At 39.9% G+C, this 22,218-nt stretch overlaps 1 protein-coding gene and 1 long non-coding RNA gene across 2 annotated transcripts in view; one reads left to right on the forward strand and one right to left on the reverse strand.

Moving 5' to 3' along the window:
• Positions 1-20,139, forward strand: part of usp38 (ubiquitin specific peptidase 38) — a 38,290-nt gene extending 18,151 nt beyond the window's left edge. The window contains exons 7-11 of the mRNA XM_043674155.1: positions 6,337-6,530; positions 7,929-8,022; positions 8,845-8,951; positions 12,433-13,801; positions 18,626-20,139. Of these exons, the coding sequence (XP_043530090.1) occupies positions 6,337-6,530; positions 7,929-8,022; positions 8,845-8,951; positions 12,433-13,801; positions 18,626-18,790 (1,929 nt within the window). The 3' untranslated portion in view covers positions 18,791-20,139. The remainder of the gene's footprint in view (positions 1-6,336; positions 6,531-7,928; positions 8,023-8,844; positions 8,952-12,432; positions 13,802-18,625) is intronic.
• The window catches only part of LOC122539384, a 49,846-nt gene that overhangs the window by 8,705 nt on the left and 18,923 nt on the right, over positions 1-22,218 (reverse strand). The gene's annotated exons all lie outside the window — the stretch shown is intronic.

Consider the following 22,218-nt stretch of genomic DNA (forward strand, 5'->3'; position numbering starts at 1 on the left):
GCGAAGGCAGCGGAAGAATTGTTCGATGTCACGCCGTGTGTTGAACTCATTAATCCGAGAGCGTAGGGGAATGAAGGTGAGGCCTCTGCTGAGGACTGATCTTTCATCCTCAGAGAGGGATAGGTCTGGAGGGATTGTGAAAACTCGGCAGGGCTGGGAGCTAGGACCTGGTGTGGGGCTGAAGCTGGATGTGGGGGCGGGGTTAGGCCTGGGGGCGGGGACGGAGATCGGCATGGGGGCGGGGTTGGGCGTGGTGATGGTGATCGGCGAAGGGGCAGGTGTGGTGATGGCGATCGGCGAAGGGGCGGGCGTGGTGATGGCGATCGGCGAAGGGGCGAAGAGCGCCTCATCTTCCGCCTAGGAACCCTCCAACCACAAGGGATGAACTCGGATTTCTCCAGTTTCCTCATTTCCCCTCCCCCCACCTTGTCTCAGTCAATTCCATCGAATTCAGCACCGCCTTCCTAACCTGCAATCTTTTTCCTGACCTCTCCGCCCCCACCCCAGTCTGACCTATCACCCTCACCTTGACCTCTTTCCACTTATCACATTTCCGAAGCCCCTCCCCCAAGTCCCTCCTCCCTACCTTTTATCTTAGCCTGCTGGACAAACTTTCCTCATCCCTGAAGAAGGGCTTATGCCCGAAACGTCGATTCTCCTGTTCCCTGGATGCTGCCTGACCTGCGCTTTTCCAGCAACACATTTTCAGCTCTTGATCAGATGGGCCAATGGGCTGAGAAGTGACAGGTGGAATTTAATGTCAATAAATGGGAAAGCAAATCTTAGCAGGACTAAGGGGACTAATATATTGGCAGGGGGATTTGCTATAGCTGCTCGGGAAGATTTAAAGTAGTAAGGTGGGGGGTGGGACCCAGGGAGATAGTGAGGAAAGACATCAATCCTGAGACTGATACAGTTGAGAACAGAAGCAAGTCAAACAGTCAGGGCAGGCAGGGACAAAGCAGAGAGCAAGGTATGACTGATTAAATTAAACTGCATTTATTTCAATGCAAGAGGCCTAACAGGGAAGGCAGATGAACTCAGGGCATGGTTAGGAGCACGGGACTGGGATATCATAGTAATTACAGGCACATAGCTTCGGGATGGATAGGACTGGCAGTTTAATGTTCCAGGATACAAATGCTACGGGAAGGACAGAAAGGGAGGCAAGAGAGGAGGAGGAGGAGTGGTGTTTTTGATAAGGGATAGCATTACTGCTGTACTGAGGGAGGATATTCCTGGAAATACATGCAGGGAAGTTATTTGGGTGTAACTGAGAAATAGGAAAGGGGTGATCACTTTATTGGGATTGTATTATTGACCCTCTAATAGTCAGAGAGATATTGAGAAACAAATTTGTAAGGACATTTCAGTTATTTCTAAGAATAATAGGGTGGTTATGGTAGGGGATTTTAACTTTTGAAACATCGACTGGGACTGCCATTGTGTTAAGGGTTTAGATGGAGAGGAATTTGTTAAGTTTGTTAAAGAAGATTTTCTGAATCAGTGTGTGTATGTACCTACTAGAGAAAATGCAAAACTTGACCTACTCTTGGGAAATAAGGCAGGGCAGGTGACTGAGGTGTCAGTGGGGGAGCACTTTGGGGCCAGCAACCATAATTCAATTAGTTTTAAAATAATGATGGAAAAGGAAAAGTTGAAGTTCTAAATTGGAGAAAGGCCAATTTTGACGGTATTAGGCAAGAACTTTCAAAAGCTGATTGGGGGCAGATGTTTGCAGGTAAAGGGACGGCTGGCAAATGGGAAGCCTTCAGAAATGAGATAACGAGAATCCAGAGAAAGTATATTCCTGTTAGGGTGAAAGGCGAGGCTGGTAGGTGTAGGGAATGCTGGATGACCAAAGGAATTGAGGGTTTGTTTAAGAAAAAGAAGGAAGCATATGTCAGGTATAGACAGGATAGATCGAGTGAATCCTTAGAAGAGTATAAAGGAAGTAGGAGTATACTTGAGAGAAATAAGGAGGGCAAAAAGGGGACTGAGATGGCTTTGGCAAATAAGAGTTAAGGAGAATCCAAAGGGTTTTTACAAATCTATTAAGGACAAAAGGGTAACTAGAAAGAGAATAGGGCCCCTCAAAGATCAGCAAGGCAGACTTTGTGTGGAGCTGCAGGAGATAGGGGAGGTACTAATTGTGTATTTTGCATCAGTGTTTACTGAGAAAAAGGACCTGGAAAACATAGAATGTATGGAAATAGATGGGGACATCTTGGAAAAATGTCCATATTACAGAGGAGGAAGTGCTGGATGTTTTGAAACGCATAAAAGTGGATAAATCCCCAGAACCTGATCAGGTGTACCCTAGAACTCTGTAGGAAGCTAGGGAAGTGATTGCTGGGCCCCTTGTTGAGATATTTGTATCATCGATAGTCACAGGTGAGGTGCTGGAAGACTGGAGGTTGTCTAACGTGGTGCCACTGTTAAAGAAGGGTGGTAAGGCCAAACCAGGGAACTATAGACCAGTGAGTCTGATGTCGGTGATGGGCAAGTTGTTGGAGGGAATCCTGAGTGACAGGATATACATGTATTTGGAAAGGCAAGGACTGATTAGGGATAGTCAGCATGGCTTTGTGCGTGGGAAATCATGTCTCACAAACTTGATTGAGTTTTTTGAAGAAGTAACAAAGAGGATTGATGAGGGCAGAGTGGTAGATGTGATCTATATGGACTACAGTAAGTCATTCGACAAGATTCCCCATAGGAGACTGGTTTGACTCCAAAGCAAGGTGAAATCTCATGGAATATAGGGAGAACTAGCCATTTGGATACAGAACTGGCTCAAAGGTAGAAGACAGAGTGTGGTGGGGGAGGGTTGTTTTTCAGACTGGAGGCCTGTGACCAGTGGAGTGCTGGGTCCATTACTTTTCGTCATTTATATAAATGATTTGGATATGAGCATAAGCGATATAGTTAGTAAGTTTGCAGATGACACCAAAATTGGAGGTGTTTTGAACAGCAAAGACGGTTACCTCAGATTACAACGGGATCTTGATCAAATGGGCCAATGGGCTGAGAAGTGGCAGGTGGAGTTTAATTTAGTTAAATGCGAGGTGCTGCATTTTGGGAAATCAAATCTTAGCAGGACTTATACACTTAATGGGGAGGTCCTGGCAATGTTTCTGAGCAAAGAGACCTTGCAGTGCGGGTTCATGGCTCCTTGAAAGTGGAGTCGCAAGTAGATAGGATAGTGAGGAATGCATTTGGTATGCTTTCCTTTATTGGTCAGAGTATTGAGTACAAAAGTTGGGGGGTTGTGTTGTGACTGTGCACGGCATTGGTTGGACCACTGTTGTGGTGTTGCATGCAGTTCTGGTCTCCTTCCAATCGGAAAGATGTTGTGAAACTTGAAGGGGTTTGGAAGGGATTTGCGGGGATGTTGCCAGGATTGGGGGATTTCAGCAATGGGAAGAGGTTGAACAGGCTGGGGTTGTTTTCCCTGGAACATCGGAGGCTGAGGAGTGACCTTGCGGAGGTTTGTAGAATCATGAGGGGCGCGGATGTAATCGATAGACAGGGACTCCTGGGTAGGGGAGTCCCGAACTACAGGGCATGGGTTTGGGGTGAGAGGAGAGGGATATAGGGAATATCTGGGGGGCAGCTTTTTCGTGCAGGGAGTGGAACATGTGTGGAATGGGCTGCAGGGGGTTGTAGTGGAGGCTGGTATAATTGCAACATTTAAAAGGCACCTGGATGGGTACATGAATGAGAGGGGTTTGGAGGGATGTGGGCCGGATGCTGGCAGGTGGGACTAGATTGTTTGGGATATCTGGTTGGTATGGACGAGTTGGACCGAAGGATCTGTTTCCATGCTGTACATCTCTATGACTATGACTTAATGGTAAGGTCCTGGGGAGTGTTGCTGAACAGAGAGACCTTGGAATGCAGGTTCAGAGTTCCTTGAAAGTAGAGTCGCAGGTAGATAGGATAGTGAAGAAGGCGTTTGGTATGATTTCCTTTATTGGTCAGAGCATTGAGTATAGGAGCTGGGAGGCCATGTCGCGGCTGTGCAGGACATTGGTTAGGCCACTTTTGGAATATTGTGTGCAATTCTGTTCTCTTTCCCATCAAAAGGATGTTATGAAACTTGAAAGGGTTCAGAAAAGATTGACAAGGATGTTGCCATGTCGGAGGATTTGAGCTATAGGGAGAGATTGAATAGGCTGGGGCTGTTTTCCCTGGAGCGTCGAAATCTGAGGGATGACCTCATAGAGGTTGATAAAATCATGAGGGGCATGGATAGGATAAATAGACAGTCTTTTCCCCGGCGTCGGGGAGTCCAGAACTAGAGGGCATAGGCCTAGGGTGAGAGTGGAAAGATCTAAAAGGGACCTAAGGGGTAACTTTTTCACGCAGAGGGTGATGTATGTGTGGAATGAGCTGCCAGAGGAAGTGATGGAGGCTGGTACAATTATAACATTTAAAAGGCATCTGGATGGGTGTATGGATAGGAAGGGTTTAGAGGGGTATGGGCCAAGTGCTGGCAAATGTGATTAGATTAGGTTGGGATATCTGGTCGGCATGGACGAGTTGGACCGAAGAGTCTGTTTCTGTGCTGTTTCTCAGGGCCCAAGTTAGTCCTAGTGTTTTTGTAGAGAATTCAAACATTGCGCTATTTATGTAAATTAAGCTGTGAAAGTAAGACAAAGACTTGGGCTTAAGAAAAGCACTTGGACTTTAGGTTGGTTGTTCTGAGTTCATAAACACTATGTAAGTAAAACCATATTAGATGTTCTCACATTGGGAATTTAGAACATGTATCTATCATTCAAAAAAATCTTGCAACCAATAATGCTTTTCAGTTCTGTCATATTTCACACGTGCCAGCAATGGATGCCCTTATCTAAAAAAAATGTTAACAGCTGAATGGAAGTGATTCCATAAATAATTTTAAAAAGAAAATTTGTTTTCAGTCATTCATAGGATGAGAGTACAACTGGCAATCCAGACACTTATTGCTTATCCCTAATTGTCCTTCCTTTCTTGAATTGCTGATTAATGGGTTAATGCAGCTGAAGTGCATTCTCAATTTCGTGGGCGCTTAAGAAAAATTCCACTGGCTTGAATCTGGAGCTAAATGTAAGGGTTACAGGTTTCCTGTCGTAAAGGACATTAGCGAACCAGATGGATTTTCATGATAATCATGGTTATCATCATGAATACTAAATGTTTATTCCAGATTTTATTTAATTAAACTAATTTAAATTTCCCTGTTGTGATGGCACGTCTCTGGATCATTATGTTCAGGCCTCTGGATTGTTAGTTCAGTAACATAACCACTACTCTACCACACCTGTCTTCACCTGAGGTGTTCTTCAGAGTGGCAAATTTACACTGTTACAGTATGTGGGACTAAGTACAACTGCTTTTTTCAAGTCAGCACTGGTACCCTGAACTGAATGACTACCTCCTGTGATGTGAATTTGTATGATTTGAGGATTTTACTTCTCTTTTGATCCTATTTAGTCGCTAAAGAGGATTTTTGGCTGGGTTTGCTGCCCATGCAGTTCTTGTTTTATAGCTGTTTTGATATTGGATTTTCTTTTAATTCATCCACACCTGACATTTCCCTCATTACACTCTGTCCCTTCAAAGGTAAACTGCTAATGTGTTGGCATATCCTTTTGAACCCCCGTAAGAAATCTTGCCATACCTCCACAAATTGTGATGAGTTGTCTTTAAATGGCCACATTCTTTCAAACTGAATAAAAATCAAAATTTGCGTTTCCTCTACCTCCACTATGCCAACCACATACCTGTATACAGGTAGAGCTGCACCGGGACCGATAAGGAATTATTCAAATCCTCTGACATAAAGAAAATATGTACAATCTGCTTGTTGCTGTATAGACTAGCTTTACATGAGTTCTTTGTCATTTTGATCTGAAGTTTGCTGAGACTATAAAATCAATTCTAATTATAGTAATGATGCCACTGATGCACTAATCATTCCCCAACTAATTGTCATAAAATAAAGCAAGAAATATTCCACTTATTATTATGAATAAATTTAATTGTGCTGGAAATATCTTTCAAACTTATTTTTATAGGAAAAAAGTGCTCAGGGACTAAGTTTTTCTTTCTTTACTCAGTGCTGTTAATCTCCTCCTAAGTCACCGTCACTGACAGTCTACAACCTTGTTACCAGTTTAGCTTGCTCATTTTCATTTGTACCTTCCTGTTGGCATTGTCATTAGTTTATTTGTGTTTATCTGTTGCTCAACTGTCAGTGTTTTTCTGAATTCTGTGTTTTTGTTACCATACAGTAAATTGAGGTTGTATATAAGTTGATAGATAACAAAATATAAATTGGTGTTTTAGGAATTGCCAAAACCTTCCGAAGAAAAAATGAAGATGACTCTTAATCAAAGTGCCTGGACATCGCACTCAAATTCTTTGGCATCTTGTTTATCGAGGCTTTCAGGAAAATCTGAAACTGGGAAAACTGGGTTAATAAACCTGGGCAATACGTGCTATATGAACAGTGTCATTCAAGCATTATTTATGGCTACGGAGTAAGTGATGGAATTTGCTTCAATGTTACTGAGGAACAAAGGTTTCAATACTTATCTATACTAAGTTCAACCTAATTGTAAATGTATAAACAAGTGGACTCAAATGTGGAGATTCAATACCCAATTATATTGTTATTTTTGCACAGTGCAAAATTATTTTTGGTGTGTATTCCTATTAATGTGGCAAAATTATGTGAGTAATTTAGAACGCCCCACCTGCAAGAGCCTACATAGAACACATTCACGATAGATCGATTCCTGTTGAGTGCAGTGTTTTGAAAGTCATTCAGATAGACTATGCCATGTTAGATATCTTAGAAGCCTTTCTGTGATTTTTAATAATAGAGGAAAGGAGATTGTTTCAGCTTTCTCTAATTATAAGAATAACTTAATGTGCAGAACTCATTAGTTGCTGAATTCAGCCTGACTTTAAAGGGCAATCGCATAATTGTAGAGTTACTGGGCTAGTTACAGAGCCCCAGATGAATGCTCCAGAATCTTGAGTTCAGATCCTATCATTGCAGCTGGGAGAACCTTAAAGACAATTGATAAATTTGGAATAAAATTCAAATTTTTACTAATAATCATAAAATTGTCAGATTGTCATAATGCCCATCTGGTTTATTAATAATGTCCTATGGGGAAGAAATCTACTTCCTTACTCAGTGTGGCCTTTATGTGACTTCACAGATATATGGTTGACTCTTACTTGACCTTTGCCTTGTAAGCCACACAGTTGTGGGAAGTTGACCACCATCTACTCAAGGACAATTAGAGAAAATGCATTCATGCTGGTGTTGCCTGCAAAACTCCTATCTCGAGCAATTTTTACATAAAAAGGTGTATGGTTCATAAAAGAACTTCAAGCTGTTCACCATGAATGCAAGTTGTGGTAGTTGTAGTATAACCACAATCATATGGTTTTGATCAGTGTTTAATGAAATTATTGAACCTTTCTTCAGCTTTTCTAAGAGAAACTTAAAAAAAATCTCTCGAGGGCGGTGTTGGTATAGTGGTGATGTCACTTTACTAGTAATCCAGGACCCAGATAGTAATATTCTTGGGACATAGGTTTTAATCGCGCCTTGGAAGATGGTGAAATTTGAATTCAGTGAAAATCTGAAATAGAAGAGCTAGCTTAATGTCGACCACTTTTGATGATGGAAAAGCCCAACTGGTTCAATCATGTCCTTTAGGAAATGAAATCTGCCATTCTTAATTGGTCTGACCAAATTGTGAATAAATTATAAAGGCTAGTGTAGCCAGTGTCCTCTCATCCCTTGAATGAATTTAAAAAACTGTAAAAATAGCAAATAACCTCTGTTTATTAACTACTACTTTATTTAGAAGGCATGTTTCAAAAGTTATTTTAAAAACATTAAAATAAACTTCCTTCAGTTTCAGAAGGTCTGTTTTATCACTGAATCTAAATGGGGCTCGTTCTTTGATGAGAAAGCTGCAACTTCTCTTTGCCTTTCTGGCTCACACTCAGGTACTTTCTTTTTAGAAAAACTACTCTTGGTAACATTTACAATTTAATGTGATGAGTTTTTAGCAAAGTCTTTGACATTAATATTGAACTTGGAAAAAGATCTTGTGATACAGTTGTGGTGTCTCTTTCTTGATCAGAATCTAGAAGATCTGGCCCTGTGCCAAGGCATGTTTGCCCATAGAAAGTGCTTTTGTAATTTGGGCAAGCAGGTATATTAGCAAATTTATTCCAGAATGCCTGATGGCGGACACTGAGTGGAAGATACCTGGTCAGCCATCCTGCAAAAGATAATGGCAAAGCACTGCAGTATTTTGTCTATAGTATGGACCAATTTATTGAAAGTGCTTCGCCCAGCCTTTGAAACACACTTGGGACACTGATATTGGAAGTTACTTTATTTTGAAATACTTTGAGAAATTGTTGCACATGCAGCTTGATATAGTTGTGTTCTTAACATCAGAAAACTGTGATACAGATAGGTTCAGGCATTTGCTCCTAAATCAACTGTTTGATTCAATCTAGATTGCTAAATTTAGTTGTTGTTAATTCTTTGTTGCCAACTTTGGAAATTTTACAAACATATTTAAAAACTGATGTTTGCAGAAAAAATGTTTGGCACTAAAATATTAATAGAATTTATATTTTCAAATTCATTGCAGTTGATTTTATGCATTCTTAAAGTGCATTTGCAAATTTACCTATGGTTTGTCGCAATTGGAAAGAACAAATATTACAAAAATAGCAACATTTCTGGATGTTTAGTTTTCTCCTTACTTCAATTGATGTGAAATAATTCAATGCAGTTTCCATTCCTGTCAACAGAGAGCAGCGTATGCTCCACAGAGCTTCTTTGAAGAATCAAGACCACCATGGTTCACGCCTGGATCCCAGCAAGACTGTTCTGAATACCTCCGGTTCCTCCTGGATAGGTACACACTCTTAAACACGGCATCTACCTCCCTCTGGATTATAAACCCATCAGCGAACATCAAGCCATTGTTTCCAGGACTGTTACTGACCTCCCCTTTCTCTAAAGAACTTTTCTCCACCGGTTACTACCTCCTAGACCCCTAACCTTGAACAGCCATAGTCTATCTCTTTTCCAAAATCTACAATGTGACTATGCTGGTCGACCTATCTTTTCAGCCTGTAACAGTCCCACTGAGATTATTTTCACCGATCTTGACAGTTTTTTTTCTCCTGTATCCAGTCTCCTATGTCTGTGATCCTTCTGATGCTCTATATTGTGTCAAGTTTCCTGAACTGCCTTCTCTTCAATATAAATGTTAAATGTTTCAACGCCACCTTCTCTCACCAGAAGACCCAAACAATCCCAATCTACCACCACTTTTATCCACCTGGCTGAACTTGTTCTCTCAATTAACAGTTTCTCCTTCAATTTATCTCATTCCCTCCGAATAAAAAGTGTTACTGTGGCTACTGCACAGCTCCTAATTCTATCTGCTTTTTTTTTTGCTTTATGTTGAATGTCCCTTGTTCCAGGGCCCAATCAATGACAGTAGAGGATAGAATGGAGTCCTTATAGGAAACGGGATGTCAGCAAGTGTAGCAAAGGTAGCTGTGAGAGTTGATGGGCTTATAATGAATATTTAGTAGCTTATTCAAAGAAGTGGGGTCAGAGTAGTTGTGAAAAGGAAGGAGTGTGTCAGAGAAAGGTGGAAATTGCTAGCAAAATGGATTAATGTTTCCGATTCCAGGTGAGAGCAGGAAGTGACATTGATACAGTCATTGTGTTGGGAAGACCCTGACTGACTCTTTTCAATTTAGTATACTTTTTATCCAGGTTAGCACTGTGGCCTCCTCTATTTTAAGTGAAAGCCTAAAACACCAACCTGTCTTGAATCTTTTAATTCATCAAGACTCTGTGACAAGACAGAGATTAATCATTGTTACAGGGTAATCAACCACCACCTAACCTTTGTACTCCGTGTTGATATAGTTTGTCTAGTTAAACTTCTAGTCACTAGTTATTGCTTTCCACTCCTCAATGGTGAAGATACAGGGATGATGTTTGACAATTTGGTGCCATTGTAGATTAATTTGGCCCTTTCTTTCATGTGAGCTGGTCATTGCCTGAAAAGTCCCATTCCTAATTGCCCCGTGAAGGTGAGCTGTCGTCTTAATCTATTTTCAGTTAGTGCATTTATCATTCCGTGCCTGAAGGTTGGTCAGGTCTTACTGCACACATTGATTAGGAGTTATGAAAGTCACTAAACATGAATCGACCATCAAACAAGGTTTTCTGACCTTCTAACCTTGGAAGGTTATTGATGTAACAGTTGAAAATGGTTGTGCCTAGGACACTACCCTGAGAAATCCATGTAGCAAAAGCGCGATAGGGACCAAACTGATTGACCTCCAAAGACTGCAACCATCTTCTTTTGTACAGACAATGTCACATCTTGCAATCAGCTGACATGTGTTACTTTATTATCAGAAGAGTTGTGAATGCTGAACATTGAATTGGTTAGTATTTAACCAACCGGCTTGATCATAAAATGGAGGAAATTAAGCATTTGAAGCTGGTTAGATCAGGTTGTTCTTATATCTGTCTGTCAGGAAATAACCTCCATACATAACATTACTTAATTTTACAACAATCTTTAAACAAAATAATTAACCATATTTCTAACTTGAATAGAACAGATGTTTAATTTTGAATTTCTTAAACATATTTAATATTCGGAGTTTGGTAGAGAAAAAATGGGCCAGCATTTAAGTAGCACATTCGCATTGTGAATCTTTGATTGCATCCCAAAGATTTTTGCAATTTTGAAATTACTGTTAAAATATAATCTGTGTTATAATGGGACAGCTAATTTGCTAGGTATTAAAAACATGATTGATAGATACGTAACCAGATCGCTGATGGATAACTAACGATTAGGACATTGAGAATGCTCCCCTGTGCTTGTTCAGGTAATGTCATGGGATCTTGTATATCCATTTGAGAAGGCAGATATGAGATCTTAATCTCGTCCCAAATACAAAACACCTAAGATTTCAAAGCTTCGTCAATGTACTTAAGGATCAGCCTAGTGTGCTAAGGTCACGCCAATGGGGCTTGAACCCCTGAGCTTCTGGTTCAGAAGAAGTACTTATGCCTGAAACGTTGATTCTTCTGCTCCTTTGATGCTGCCCTGACCTGCTGCGCTTTTCCAGCAACACTTTTTCAGCTTCTGGTTCAGTTATCAAGCATTGAGCCTATTATCCTACTTGTATAATTGTAATATATGATATTAAGTGCAGCTATATCGTCTGAGAGAAGTCAACTATTGACGAAGGATAGGAGCCTTTGATTTTTCATGGTGCTTGCCAAGTAGAACCTTGACACAGTCAGATATTTTTTGTTTGCATCTTGATCATAGAGTACTACTTTCATAAACTAATGTTGGTGAATGTTTGATTATAAAGTGGTAAGTTTGCTTTTATCTCTACATCTGGAAGGACCAGAATTTTACAGAAAGAACATGCATCAAATTTAAATATTACGGGCATTTGGAAATGACAGTTGTTGGAACCACATGTACAGAAGTATGAACTGATGCATTTTTGAAAGAAAAAATTAGAAGAAGCAATATAAACTGGATAGCACAACTTTAAAGCAGCAGTAAAGATTGAGAGGCCAGGGTGTTCAGGCATATAAATTTTGAAGGTAACAAGATAAGTTGATAAAGTTTTTTTTTAAACATGTGTTGGTAAAGACAAAAGTAGCCCTATTTTCCATCTTTTCTTTAAAAGTAGTCACTGATTTATGTGAGTAATCTTGATAGGCTGGCTTGTGTTCAGTTGTGTAACAGTACATTTGCAGTCCATCAGGAAATGTATTTGGCTTTCCTAAAAATTTGGAAAAAGGATGGGAAATGTATGAACACGATCCCCTACATGATGACAATTGTAAAGGCCTACAAACATTTCCTGTACTTAAAACGCACAACTTTTTCATTTGTGAACAGATTCCAGAACGGTACCTCTCGCAATGTATGAACTATAATTCTACATACTTATTTCAGTACAACTAAGATGTTTTTTAAAAAAATTACTTGCATAGGAAAATATCCCAGATGACTCCTGTAGTTATGGATAATAGCAGATATGAGGTTTTCTTTTGGTCATTGTTCCCCTTGACATTTCTTTCAGTATCCTCTAGTTCTTGAACATGTGAATTGTTCGTAATGATTTCATTCTTACTCTCTCTTTCACCAGGGCTTTGGGAAAGATACACTAATTTACCTGTCCATATTTTAAATTGCATTGTGGGAGAAATTAATGCACTTTAAAAACAAAGTATTGCACGACAGTCGATTTATAGACTTAAATCAGAATCACGTTTAGTAGAAAATTTTTGTAGCCAGTAAATCACTTTGTTTCCTATCCTTCACTATCCAGGTTACATGAAGAAGAAAAAACTTATAGAATTCTCCAGTGCAACTCCCCACAAAGCAGTAACACTTCGACTCGTGATTGCAAATCTCTAGAGAATCCAGAGGAAATATCACCTCTCTCTGAAGCAGATCTGCCTAGAGTTGAGGATGGGAAAACTCTAATAGAGAAGATGTTTGGAGGCAAACTCCAAACCACTATATGTTGCTTAAACTGTAAGAGCACTTCTCAGAAACAGGAGGCCTTCACTGATCTTTCTTTAGCCTTTCCACCTTGCCTTGAAGATGTTATAGAGGCTGGATTGACCCAGTCACTATCCTCAGCCAATTATGAAAGCACAATACCTCGATGTTGTACTGGAAATGTTTCTGATGCACTTCACAGTGAGCCTCCTGAAAATCATAGTCTTCAAGTGGACGAAATTGGACACGGATCAGACATGGCTGGTGAAATGCTGCAAAAATTTCCAATACAGTCCATTACTTCCATAGATTCCTGTAGCCCGCCCATGCCATCTGATAAACTGGTCACCGTTCACAGCAATAAATCCATTGAGCAGAATGACAAAACTAAGTCTGTCCCTCATCTAATAAATTATTTCTTGGCCCCTGAAATTTTGAATGGAGACAACAAATATTACTGTGAAAAATGTGCCTCTTTGCAAAATGCACAGAAGATTATGCAGGTGGTTGATGAACCTGAATACCTCATTCTGACCCTCCTGAGATTTTCATATGATTCGAAGAGTCACATACGACGCAAAATTCTAGATGATGTGGCACTTCCTCTTGTTTTACAGTTACCAGTTGAAAAAACATCTTTAAAATCACCAGCAATCAGCCAACCCTTGCTTTCTGATTCAGCTGAAAACCTACCTAAGAAATTGAAGTCCTGTGGGTCAATTGACTCAAGTGATTCACAGCCAGTATCTTATCTCCTCTCTTCTATTGTGGTGCATTCTGGAATGTCATCTGAGAGTGGGCACTATTACTGCTATGCCAGAAACACCAGTTCAGGATCTGTGGGTCAGTTATGCTATAAGGCTGACCTTGCCGGTCTACCCTCTCAGGGTTGTGCAACAGATAACGATGAGTTCAACACTTCAGTTATTTGGCATGATCCAAACTGCAAAGAGACATCAAAGGAGTGGTTTCTATTCAACGACAGCAGAGTGACTTTTACATCTTTTCAATCTGTTCAAAACATCACCAGCAAGTTTCCTAAGGATACGGCATATGTCTTGTTTTACAAGAAACAAGGTGCTAATTGTGGAATCTATCCAAGTGCCGTAAATGGACTGTGGGTAAATGGAGAGCCACCACTGCAGAAGGAGCTCATGGATGCAATTACTAAGGATAACAAACTTTATCTACAGGTATTTTCCTGGTGAATTTTTGTACTCGTCAAGATGTGGGATTTCAGCAGTGAAAAGGGAATACTATCAAACTTTTTGCACCCAGAATTGGCAGCAAGCATTCCTGGATCTAACTTCCTTTATGTAATTTTGAAATCGTGAGGTATTGAAATGATCAGGGATGTTAGCTTTATGGTTTTATCTGAAAATGAATGCAATCATGCAATTCCAAGTCCAAACCATCAATAATATTTCCAAAATCAGAGGCAATAAAAAAATTAATTTGAAGTGTTTGGAAAATTAGTGCTCTCAGGAATAATCAGCAGAAGAACACCTTCCCTTTCATGAACCCCTTCCTGTATTAAACCAGTATATTAACAAACGTTTAGTAAGTCAATGAGTAAGTGAAAGCCAAATGAAAAGCACTGATGTACTGCAGGCCTGCAGCCATTGGTTTTCACAGGCCAAAATAGTTAACTCACTATCCCTACAATTACCAAACAAAGTCTCATTCTAATGATCACAGCTGAATTCAAGTTCAGTTCCAGAGAAGCTCTAAATTTTCAAGTTTTGCTGCGAACCATTGAAATACTTTGAATTTTATTGTACAACTGTTAATTTTGCCTTCCTCCCCAATCACTCAGTATATTTTCAGAAATGAACCATACAGATAAGGAAGGTTGAAAGCCTAAATTCTGGTCTGTGTTGTTCTCGCCTGTAGTATAAGTAGACAAAGCAAAATTGCCTTCAGTTGGGTTAGTAGGTGGGGGGAGGCTAATCAAGTTCCTGACTGCCACCCAGCAGTCACTTTTGAAGTCTGGACACTAGATGAGATCAAAATTGTGACATCCTCCACAATCAAAACTCACAAATGAATAAAAGCTACTTGGCTGAAATACTGGAGGGTGATTGGCATTGATGGAATTGCACTCTTCAAGGAGGCACTGTTGAGAAAGCAGTAGCAGTTTAACACATGACTGCAAGCGGATGAATTTATACAATATTTGACTGAGGGCGGGTGGTACATATTGGATTGTTAACTTCCAACTGTGGAATGTTCAGAAAAAGTACTCTTTTCCCTCTTATCTCTGTCGAGTTTTGTTTTTTACCCAGTGATGCACAGAGACAGTGATTGAAAACTAATTGCCTTCTCACAGTGGGGGAACAGAAATCAGCATGAATCCTTTGTGGACTTCCAAATGGTCAGCTCAAGTGGCATCACTGAAGAATCTGCATGGGCTACCCATCTGGCGTGATGCTGCATGGCCTGATCTAAGTTGTCCATGTACTCTCAAAAAATTGAGAATGCATTGAACAGTAATTTTGAAATCACAAGGGATTGTTACGATCAAGGACTCTAGCTTTCTCGTTTGATCTCAAAATGCATGCAATCATGCAACTCCAAAACATGAATAAAATTTCCAAAATCAGATGCAATAAAAAAATGAATTTGAAGTGTCCAGACAATCAGTGTATTAGGAGTCCTGGAAACAGCCAGTGTTGCGCATGTATTTGGCACTTAATGTTTCAAGAATGACTTTTGATGTTCACTATTCATGGAACCATGCACAGATTGTTGTTGCTTTCTCAGTAGAATTTTCCATTAAATTTGCCATCTCTTACAATGCAGTTTTTTTTTATAGGGCATGTGTAAAACAACAGAGTCTCTTCAGCCAATCAAATTGACACCCGCCCCCCCCCCCCACCCCACTCCCAACCACAAGAGTTCAAACCAGGAAGTAACAAATGAGAAATATAAAGTGCAATTAATTAACTCATTTGCATGAATTGGAATGTAGGTTGCAAAATAAAGATTAGGATAAGGGACGGTTTTAAAGGAGACATTAAGTTTAACAATCTGGAACACTAATTTTCTTGAGAGAATGAGAACAAAGAGAACAAGGAACATTACAGCACAGGAACGGGCCCTTCGGCCCTCCAAGCCTGCGCCAATCCAGATCCTCCATCTAAACCTGTCACCTATTTTCTAAGGATCTGTATCCCTTTGCTCCCTCCCCCTTCACGTATCTGTCTAGATACATCTTAAAAGACACTATCGTTCCCGCCCCTACCACCTCTGCTGGTAACGCGTTCTGTGCACCCACCACCCTCTGTGTGCAGAACTTTCCACGCGTATCTCCCCTTATCTTTCCCCCCTCACTTTGAATTCATGACCCCTAGTAATTGAGTCCTCCATTCTGTGAAAAAGTTTCTTGCTATCCACCCTGTCTACACCTCTCATGATTTTGTAGTCCTCAATCAGGTCCCCCCTCAACCTCCTCCTTTCCAATGAAAATAATCCTAATCTACTTAACCTCCCTCATAGCTAGCACCCTCCATACCAGGCAACATCCTCGTAAACCTTTTCTGCACCCTCTCCAAAGCGTCTGCATCCTTTTGGTAATGTGGTGACCAGAACTGTATGCAGTGTTCCAAATGTGGCTGAACCAAAGTCTGACACAATTGTAACATGGCCTACCAGCTCTCGTACTCAGTACCCTGTCTGATGAAGGAAAGCAAGCCGTATGCCTTTTTGACCACTCTACTGACCCGGGTTACCAACTTCAGAGAATAATGGACTGAACACCCAGATCTCTTAAAATCCAATTTTCCCCAGTACTTTTCCATTTACTGTATAGTTCACTCTTGAATTGGATCTTGCAAAATGCATCACCTTGCATTTGTCCGGATTGAACTCCATCTGCTATTTCTGATGAGATTATACTTTTGTAAAGTTAAATGTTCAGGGCCAGAGATGTTGTTCAGAGTAATAATCATTTATTTTGTTGCTTAAAAACTAAATCCTAGATGTATCAGCATTATCCCTAACTATTTTAGCCATTTTGTGTGTAGAACTAATCAATGTGTCTCCTATTTTGTCGTGGTTAGTGTAATTCATTGCCAAATCAATTGAAGTCTTCAATAGCATACCCTGTGAAGGAGGAAAGTACTCTGATAGCACCCTCTGGATTTCGATGCTAAATGTCAGAAGTTACAATCCGATTTATCCTGTAATAACAATGAACATTGACAACCTATTTGTTACTACGGCAAAATCAGGACCATTGACCTTTAGACCGCAATGCATATTGTAAACATTCATTTTATCCTCCCACATCAAACTAGCTTTCTTATATATTTGATCACTTGAGCATTTATTTAGTCAATTGGATACAAATTGAAGGTAGAAGATGGGATGGAGGTGGAAGGTTGCTTTTCGGACTGGAGGCCTGTGACCAGTGGTGCTGCGTCTGCTGCTTTTCGTCATTTGTATAAATTATTTGCATGTGAATATAGGAGGTATGGTTAGTAAGTTTGCACATACACCAAAATTGGTGGTGTAGTGAACAGTGAAGAAGGTTATCTCTTGGATCAGATGGGCCAATGTGCGGAGGATGGCAGATGGAGTTTAATTTAGAAAAATGTAAGATGTTGCATTTTGGTGAGGCAAATCAGGACAGGACAGTTACTGGAGGGTCCTGGTAAAGGTTGCTGAACAAAGAGATCTGGAGATGCAGATCTTTGAAAGCGAAATCACTGGTAAACAGGATGGTGAAGAAGGCATTTGGCATGCTTGCCTTCATTGGTCATTGCATTGATTATTGCATTAGGATGTCATGTTGTGGCTGTACAAGATATTGGTTAGGCCACTTTTAGAAGAATGCATTCAATTCAGGTCTCCTTGCTATAGGAAAGATGTTAAACTTGAGAGGGAGTAGAAAAGATTTACAAGGATATTGTCAGGTTGGAGCTACAGAAGGGAGGCCGAATAAGCTGGGACATTTTCCGCAGTGGGGTTGGGGGCTGAGGGATGACCTCAGGTTTAAAATCATGAGGGGCATGGATAGGATAAGTAGACAATGTCTGTCTTTTTCCCAGGGTGGGGGAGTCCAAAACTAGAGGGCATAAATTTAAGGTGAGCGGGGAAAGATTTAAAAGACGTCAATAAAATGTGGCACTGGAAAAGGCACAGCAGGTCAGGCAACATCAGAAGAGCAGTAGAGTCAACATTTTGGCCCGAAACATTGATTCTTCTGCTCCTTGGATGCTGCCTGATCTGCTGTGCTTTTTCTAGCACCACATTTTATCGATTCAGCATCTTCAGTCCTCACTGACTCCAAAGACTTAAAGGAATGTTTACAGCAATGTTTGCTGCCAGAGGAAGTGGTGATGGTGGTGATGAACAGGAAAGGTTTACTGAGATGTGGGCCAAATGCTAGTAAGTGAGACCAAGTCAGTTTAGGATATCTGGTAGGCGTGGACGAATTGGACTGAAGGCTGTATTTTTCTATAGTTAATTTTTGTTTTCAGTGGTCCTCTGTATGGATCCTGTGTGCTAGTCTCTCTCCCTCCCACTTTTAATCACTTTCCCTTTTCATCCTTTTCCACATTATATGTTTACTTGTTTACTTCTTTTCCCTACCCCTTTAAATCATTTTAGAATGCCCAATGTAAACTTAAGCTGTGCTGAACTGCTCCACAGCCGCGTTTAAAATATAGACAATTTCGATCTATGCACTCCTTCAGCTTCACAAAGCATACTTCAGCAATTTATTCCATAAAATGGACAGAAGTAAAACTGCCAGCTAATAATAAGGTAATGGGCAGTGAGGACCTTGTCTCCTTTACGAGCATGTAATAACCCATGTTTTGTGCGAGCTGTTACTTTTTTTTAGTTTGGGGCCTTCTCTTGTGGGCTGTTTGGCATTTACTGCTTAGCACTGGTTATCCCTCTAACCACTGTTTTGGAATGCTAGTTGGCAAAAACATTGATCTCTGTAATTATAGTTGTTAAAGTGCTGTTGGAGATAAATAGAAATTCACTTTTTATTTTCCTTCCCACAGGAACAAGAGCTAAATGCCCGTACCAGAGCATTACAAGCATCCTCCACTACATGTTCATTTCGTCCACGCGGTTTTGATGACAGTGACCCACCAGGGAGTTGCGGCCCAAGTGGTGGAGGAGGAGGAAATGGTGGCTTTAATACTATTAGCCGGCTTGTCTTCTGAGACTCCTTCTGCAAGACCGACCTTTTTTTTTCTCTCCCCTTCCTTCTGTTGAATGGGGACTACATGTAACGTGTTCATCAAGTCACTCTACAGAGCAGAATTTATTGATGAAGCATCAAGCATGCTTCCAACTGTTCTTTGTTTCACAGCCTGTTTGGCATTTTGAAAAAAATGGCTTGACTCTATATCCTTGCTAATTCTTAAAATAGGGAGAAAAGATTCAAAAATATTAATGATTGCAATAGTTTTTAATGTTTGTAGGTTTCTTAACCTTACAGCTGAATCTAACCTGATTATATTTGCATGTTTGAATGAATTTTGTAAATAAGATATTCAGCATTTAATGTGTATTTGTATAAAGGCTGTAAATATATTAAGTGAACTTTTCAAACCCATAACTATTCAAAACCTGGATTTTAAATTGCCAAATTTCTATTATTGCATTTCATTGATGTTATCTTTCATTGTGTAAACAACATCTTGCAATTTCAGGGAGTAGTGTTTGTCACAGATTTGGTAGCCATTTTTGCTCTTTTTTTTGTGTGTGTGTTTATGCATGTGTGCCTTGATCTGTATAGACAAGGTACAATTAGGACCCAAGAATTTAAAAGTTATATTTTCAAGCTTGTTTTGAAAATGCACATCCTTGAGAGAGGGAGGAGAATTGCTTATATTTTTGTCATAGATGTAACTTAACATGTTAAACCAACCCTGCCATCACTTGAAGAGATCTAAGGTTTATTGCACATGTATACTAAATATAAAAGGCTAACAAAAACATTTGTTCCTATGTTTGCTCATGGCTAACACATTAACTACTGAATAATTCCAAACATTGACAAACTTATGAATGTGTTGAGAATTGTTCTAGCATTGGGTGGACTACAATGCTAACTAAGAACCTATTGTAAAACTGAATATTTATAAATATTTAAATGTATAGGAAATATGACTGGGGGAAAGAAACAACTTGTTATTCAATATCCGTTTTTCACTAAATTATTTATTTTTAATTTAGAAGTGCACTGCTTATACATTCGGATGTTTCAAAACATTTGAACACTATTTTAGTAACTATTTCCAACTTGATCTAGGGACTAGTAATAATCAGTGATTGTTGAGTTTTCCTTTAATTGGTATCAAATATCAATTGCAAACAACAAAACTATTCATTCTATTTTATATGCATTTTTGGCTTATTTTTAAAGCTCTAAAAGTTGTTTTCCTTTTTCCTTAGTGTTTTTTTTTGTAAAATCTTTATCTTCAAAATAATATGTACGGTTTTTTTGTTGAGCCCATTTTGTATTGTAGGGCTTTGACAATAAAGCATAATGCTCGTTACAATTGTCTTCAGGCTTCATCTTCCCAATTTTTCCCCATAAATGAGTCTTTCTGACAGTTTACTGGATTTATCACATGCCCTAATCTTTGGTTTTGGCAAATGCCAAGTTAATGTGATACATGATTGTGACTTTATTTTACCTGCTAAGCAAATTTTATTTGTCATTAATAGAAATAACTAAACAACAGCAGTGATACAGAAGTTTCACAGTTATTAAACTTTGAAAAATAACGAGTAATTGTGACTCTTGGCAGAAGGGCTGTATTAAAAAGTGTCTTAAAGAAGGAGTTGGGGGTGGGATTGGAAGTACAGAGCTGAGGACAAAGGCAATTTAAATTAAAGTTGCCAATGATGGAGCCATTAATATTTCAGGGTTTACAGCAAGCTAGAATTGGAGAAATTCAGAAATCTTGAGTGTTATTAAGATTAGGAGGAATTACAGAGAGAGGGAGGAACAGGGATTTTGTCAGACCATTTCTGCCAGGATAGCAACCACATGGGTGATAGGTGAACAGCATTTAGATTGAGTTGAAACGTAGACCGTGTCAAAGTGTGGCGCTGGAAAAGCATAGCAGGTCAGGCAGCATTCAAGGAACAGGAGAGTCGTCGTTTCTGGCATTAAACCCTTCAGGAATGCTACCTGACCTGCTGTGTTTTTCCAGTACCACACATTTCGACTCTGACTGTCCAGCATCTGCAGTCCTCACTTTCTCCTAGTCGCTGAAATGTAGACAGCCAACTTTTGAATCAGCACAAGATAGGAGGTTAGTCAGGAGAGCATTAGACTAGAAAATAACAGAGACTTAATTCAGGAGCAGATGAGGGAAAACAGGTTGTGTTCTAGAGATGAAGGTATGTTGTGCTGTGCTCTGTAACTGAGGAGTGATGCAGAAATTAAGTATGATTTTAAATTAAAATCAAACAAACATTATTATAATTACATTTGGAGCAAGGAAAAAAAATGATAAAAATCAGACCTTTTTTTGTGAGGTGGTTGAAAATTGCTCCCAAATACATGTACTATCATTGTGTGCATTTTCTAGAAACACCAGGGGGAGCCACCTAGCAATTATTATACCAAACGATAGGAAGATGTCCTCTCAAAGCAACTTAACTCACTACTTCCTGGAAGATGACAGCACTGTAATTATAAGATACTGCATCAAACACAACTGTGTCACAAATCACTAGGACTGAACAGATATTGTCATTTAAAATAAGAACGGATTATAGTAATTGTGAATTTCAACAAATCCACTGCCAACAATGAGGCTTGCAAACTCTGGGAAAATTCTGAGCGGTTTGATGATGGGATATTCTGACCAGATGACACATGCTCATATTATAGCCAGTACGATTTTTTATACAAATGTTGTAAAGGATTAGTCCCTGTTGTTAAGTAATTTTGTTCATTATGAAATTGTGTGCCAATTTCAGAGAGCAAGGAAGACATCTGGGAGCAGGTGAGAAGGCAAGCCAGCAGTATGGAAGGGAAGAGTTTGAATATGGAGAGATTAGAAGAGGGGAAACCAGACATCGGAGGAACAGTGATTCCACCAGTAGCTAAGGGCTGCTGAAATTACTATTTGTGGTCATTCTCAGATTTCCGCTATACCCAATGGTATTAAGAACATAGAACATAGAACAATACAGCACAGAACAGGCCCTTCGGCCCACGATGTTGTGCCGAACTTCTAACCTAGATTAAGTACCTATCCAAATACCGCTTAAAGGTCGCCAATGATTCCGACTCTACCACTCCCACGGGCAGCGCATTCCATGCCCCCACCACTCTCTGGGTAAAGAACCCACCCCTGACATCTCCCCTATACCTTCCACCCTTCACCTTAAATTTATGTCCCCTTGTAACACTCTGTTGTACCCGGGGAAAAAGTTTCTGACTGTCTACTCTATCTCTTCCTCTGATCATCTTATAAACCTCTATCAAGTCACCCCTCATCCTTCGCCGTTCCAACGAGAAAAGGCCGAGAACTCTCAACCTATCCTCGTACGACTTCCTCTCCATTCCAGGCAACATCCTGGTAAATCTTCTCTGCACCCTCTCCAAAGCTTCCACATCGTTCCT

This window comes from Chiloscyllium plagiosum, chromosome 32 (genome assembly GCF_004010195.1).
Source record: "Chiloscyllium plagiosum isolate BGI_BamShark_2017 chromosome 32, ASM401019v2, whole genome shotgun sequence".
NCBI lineage: Eukaryota > Metazoa > Chordata > Chondrichthyes > Orectolobiformes > Hemiscylliidae > Chiloscyllium > Chiloscyllium plagiosum.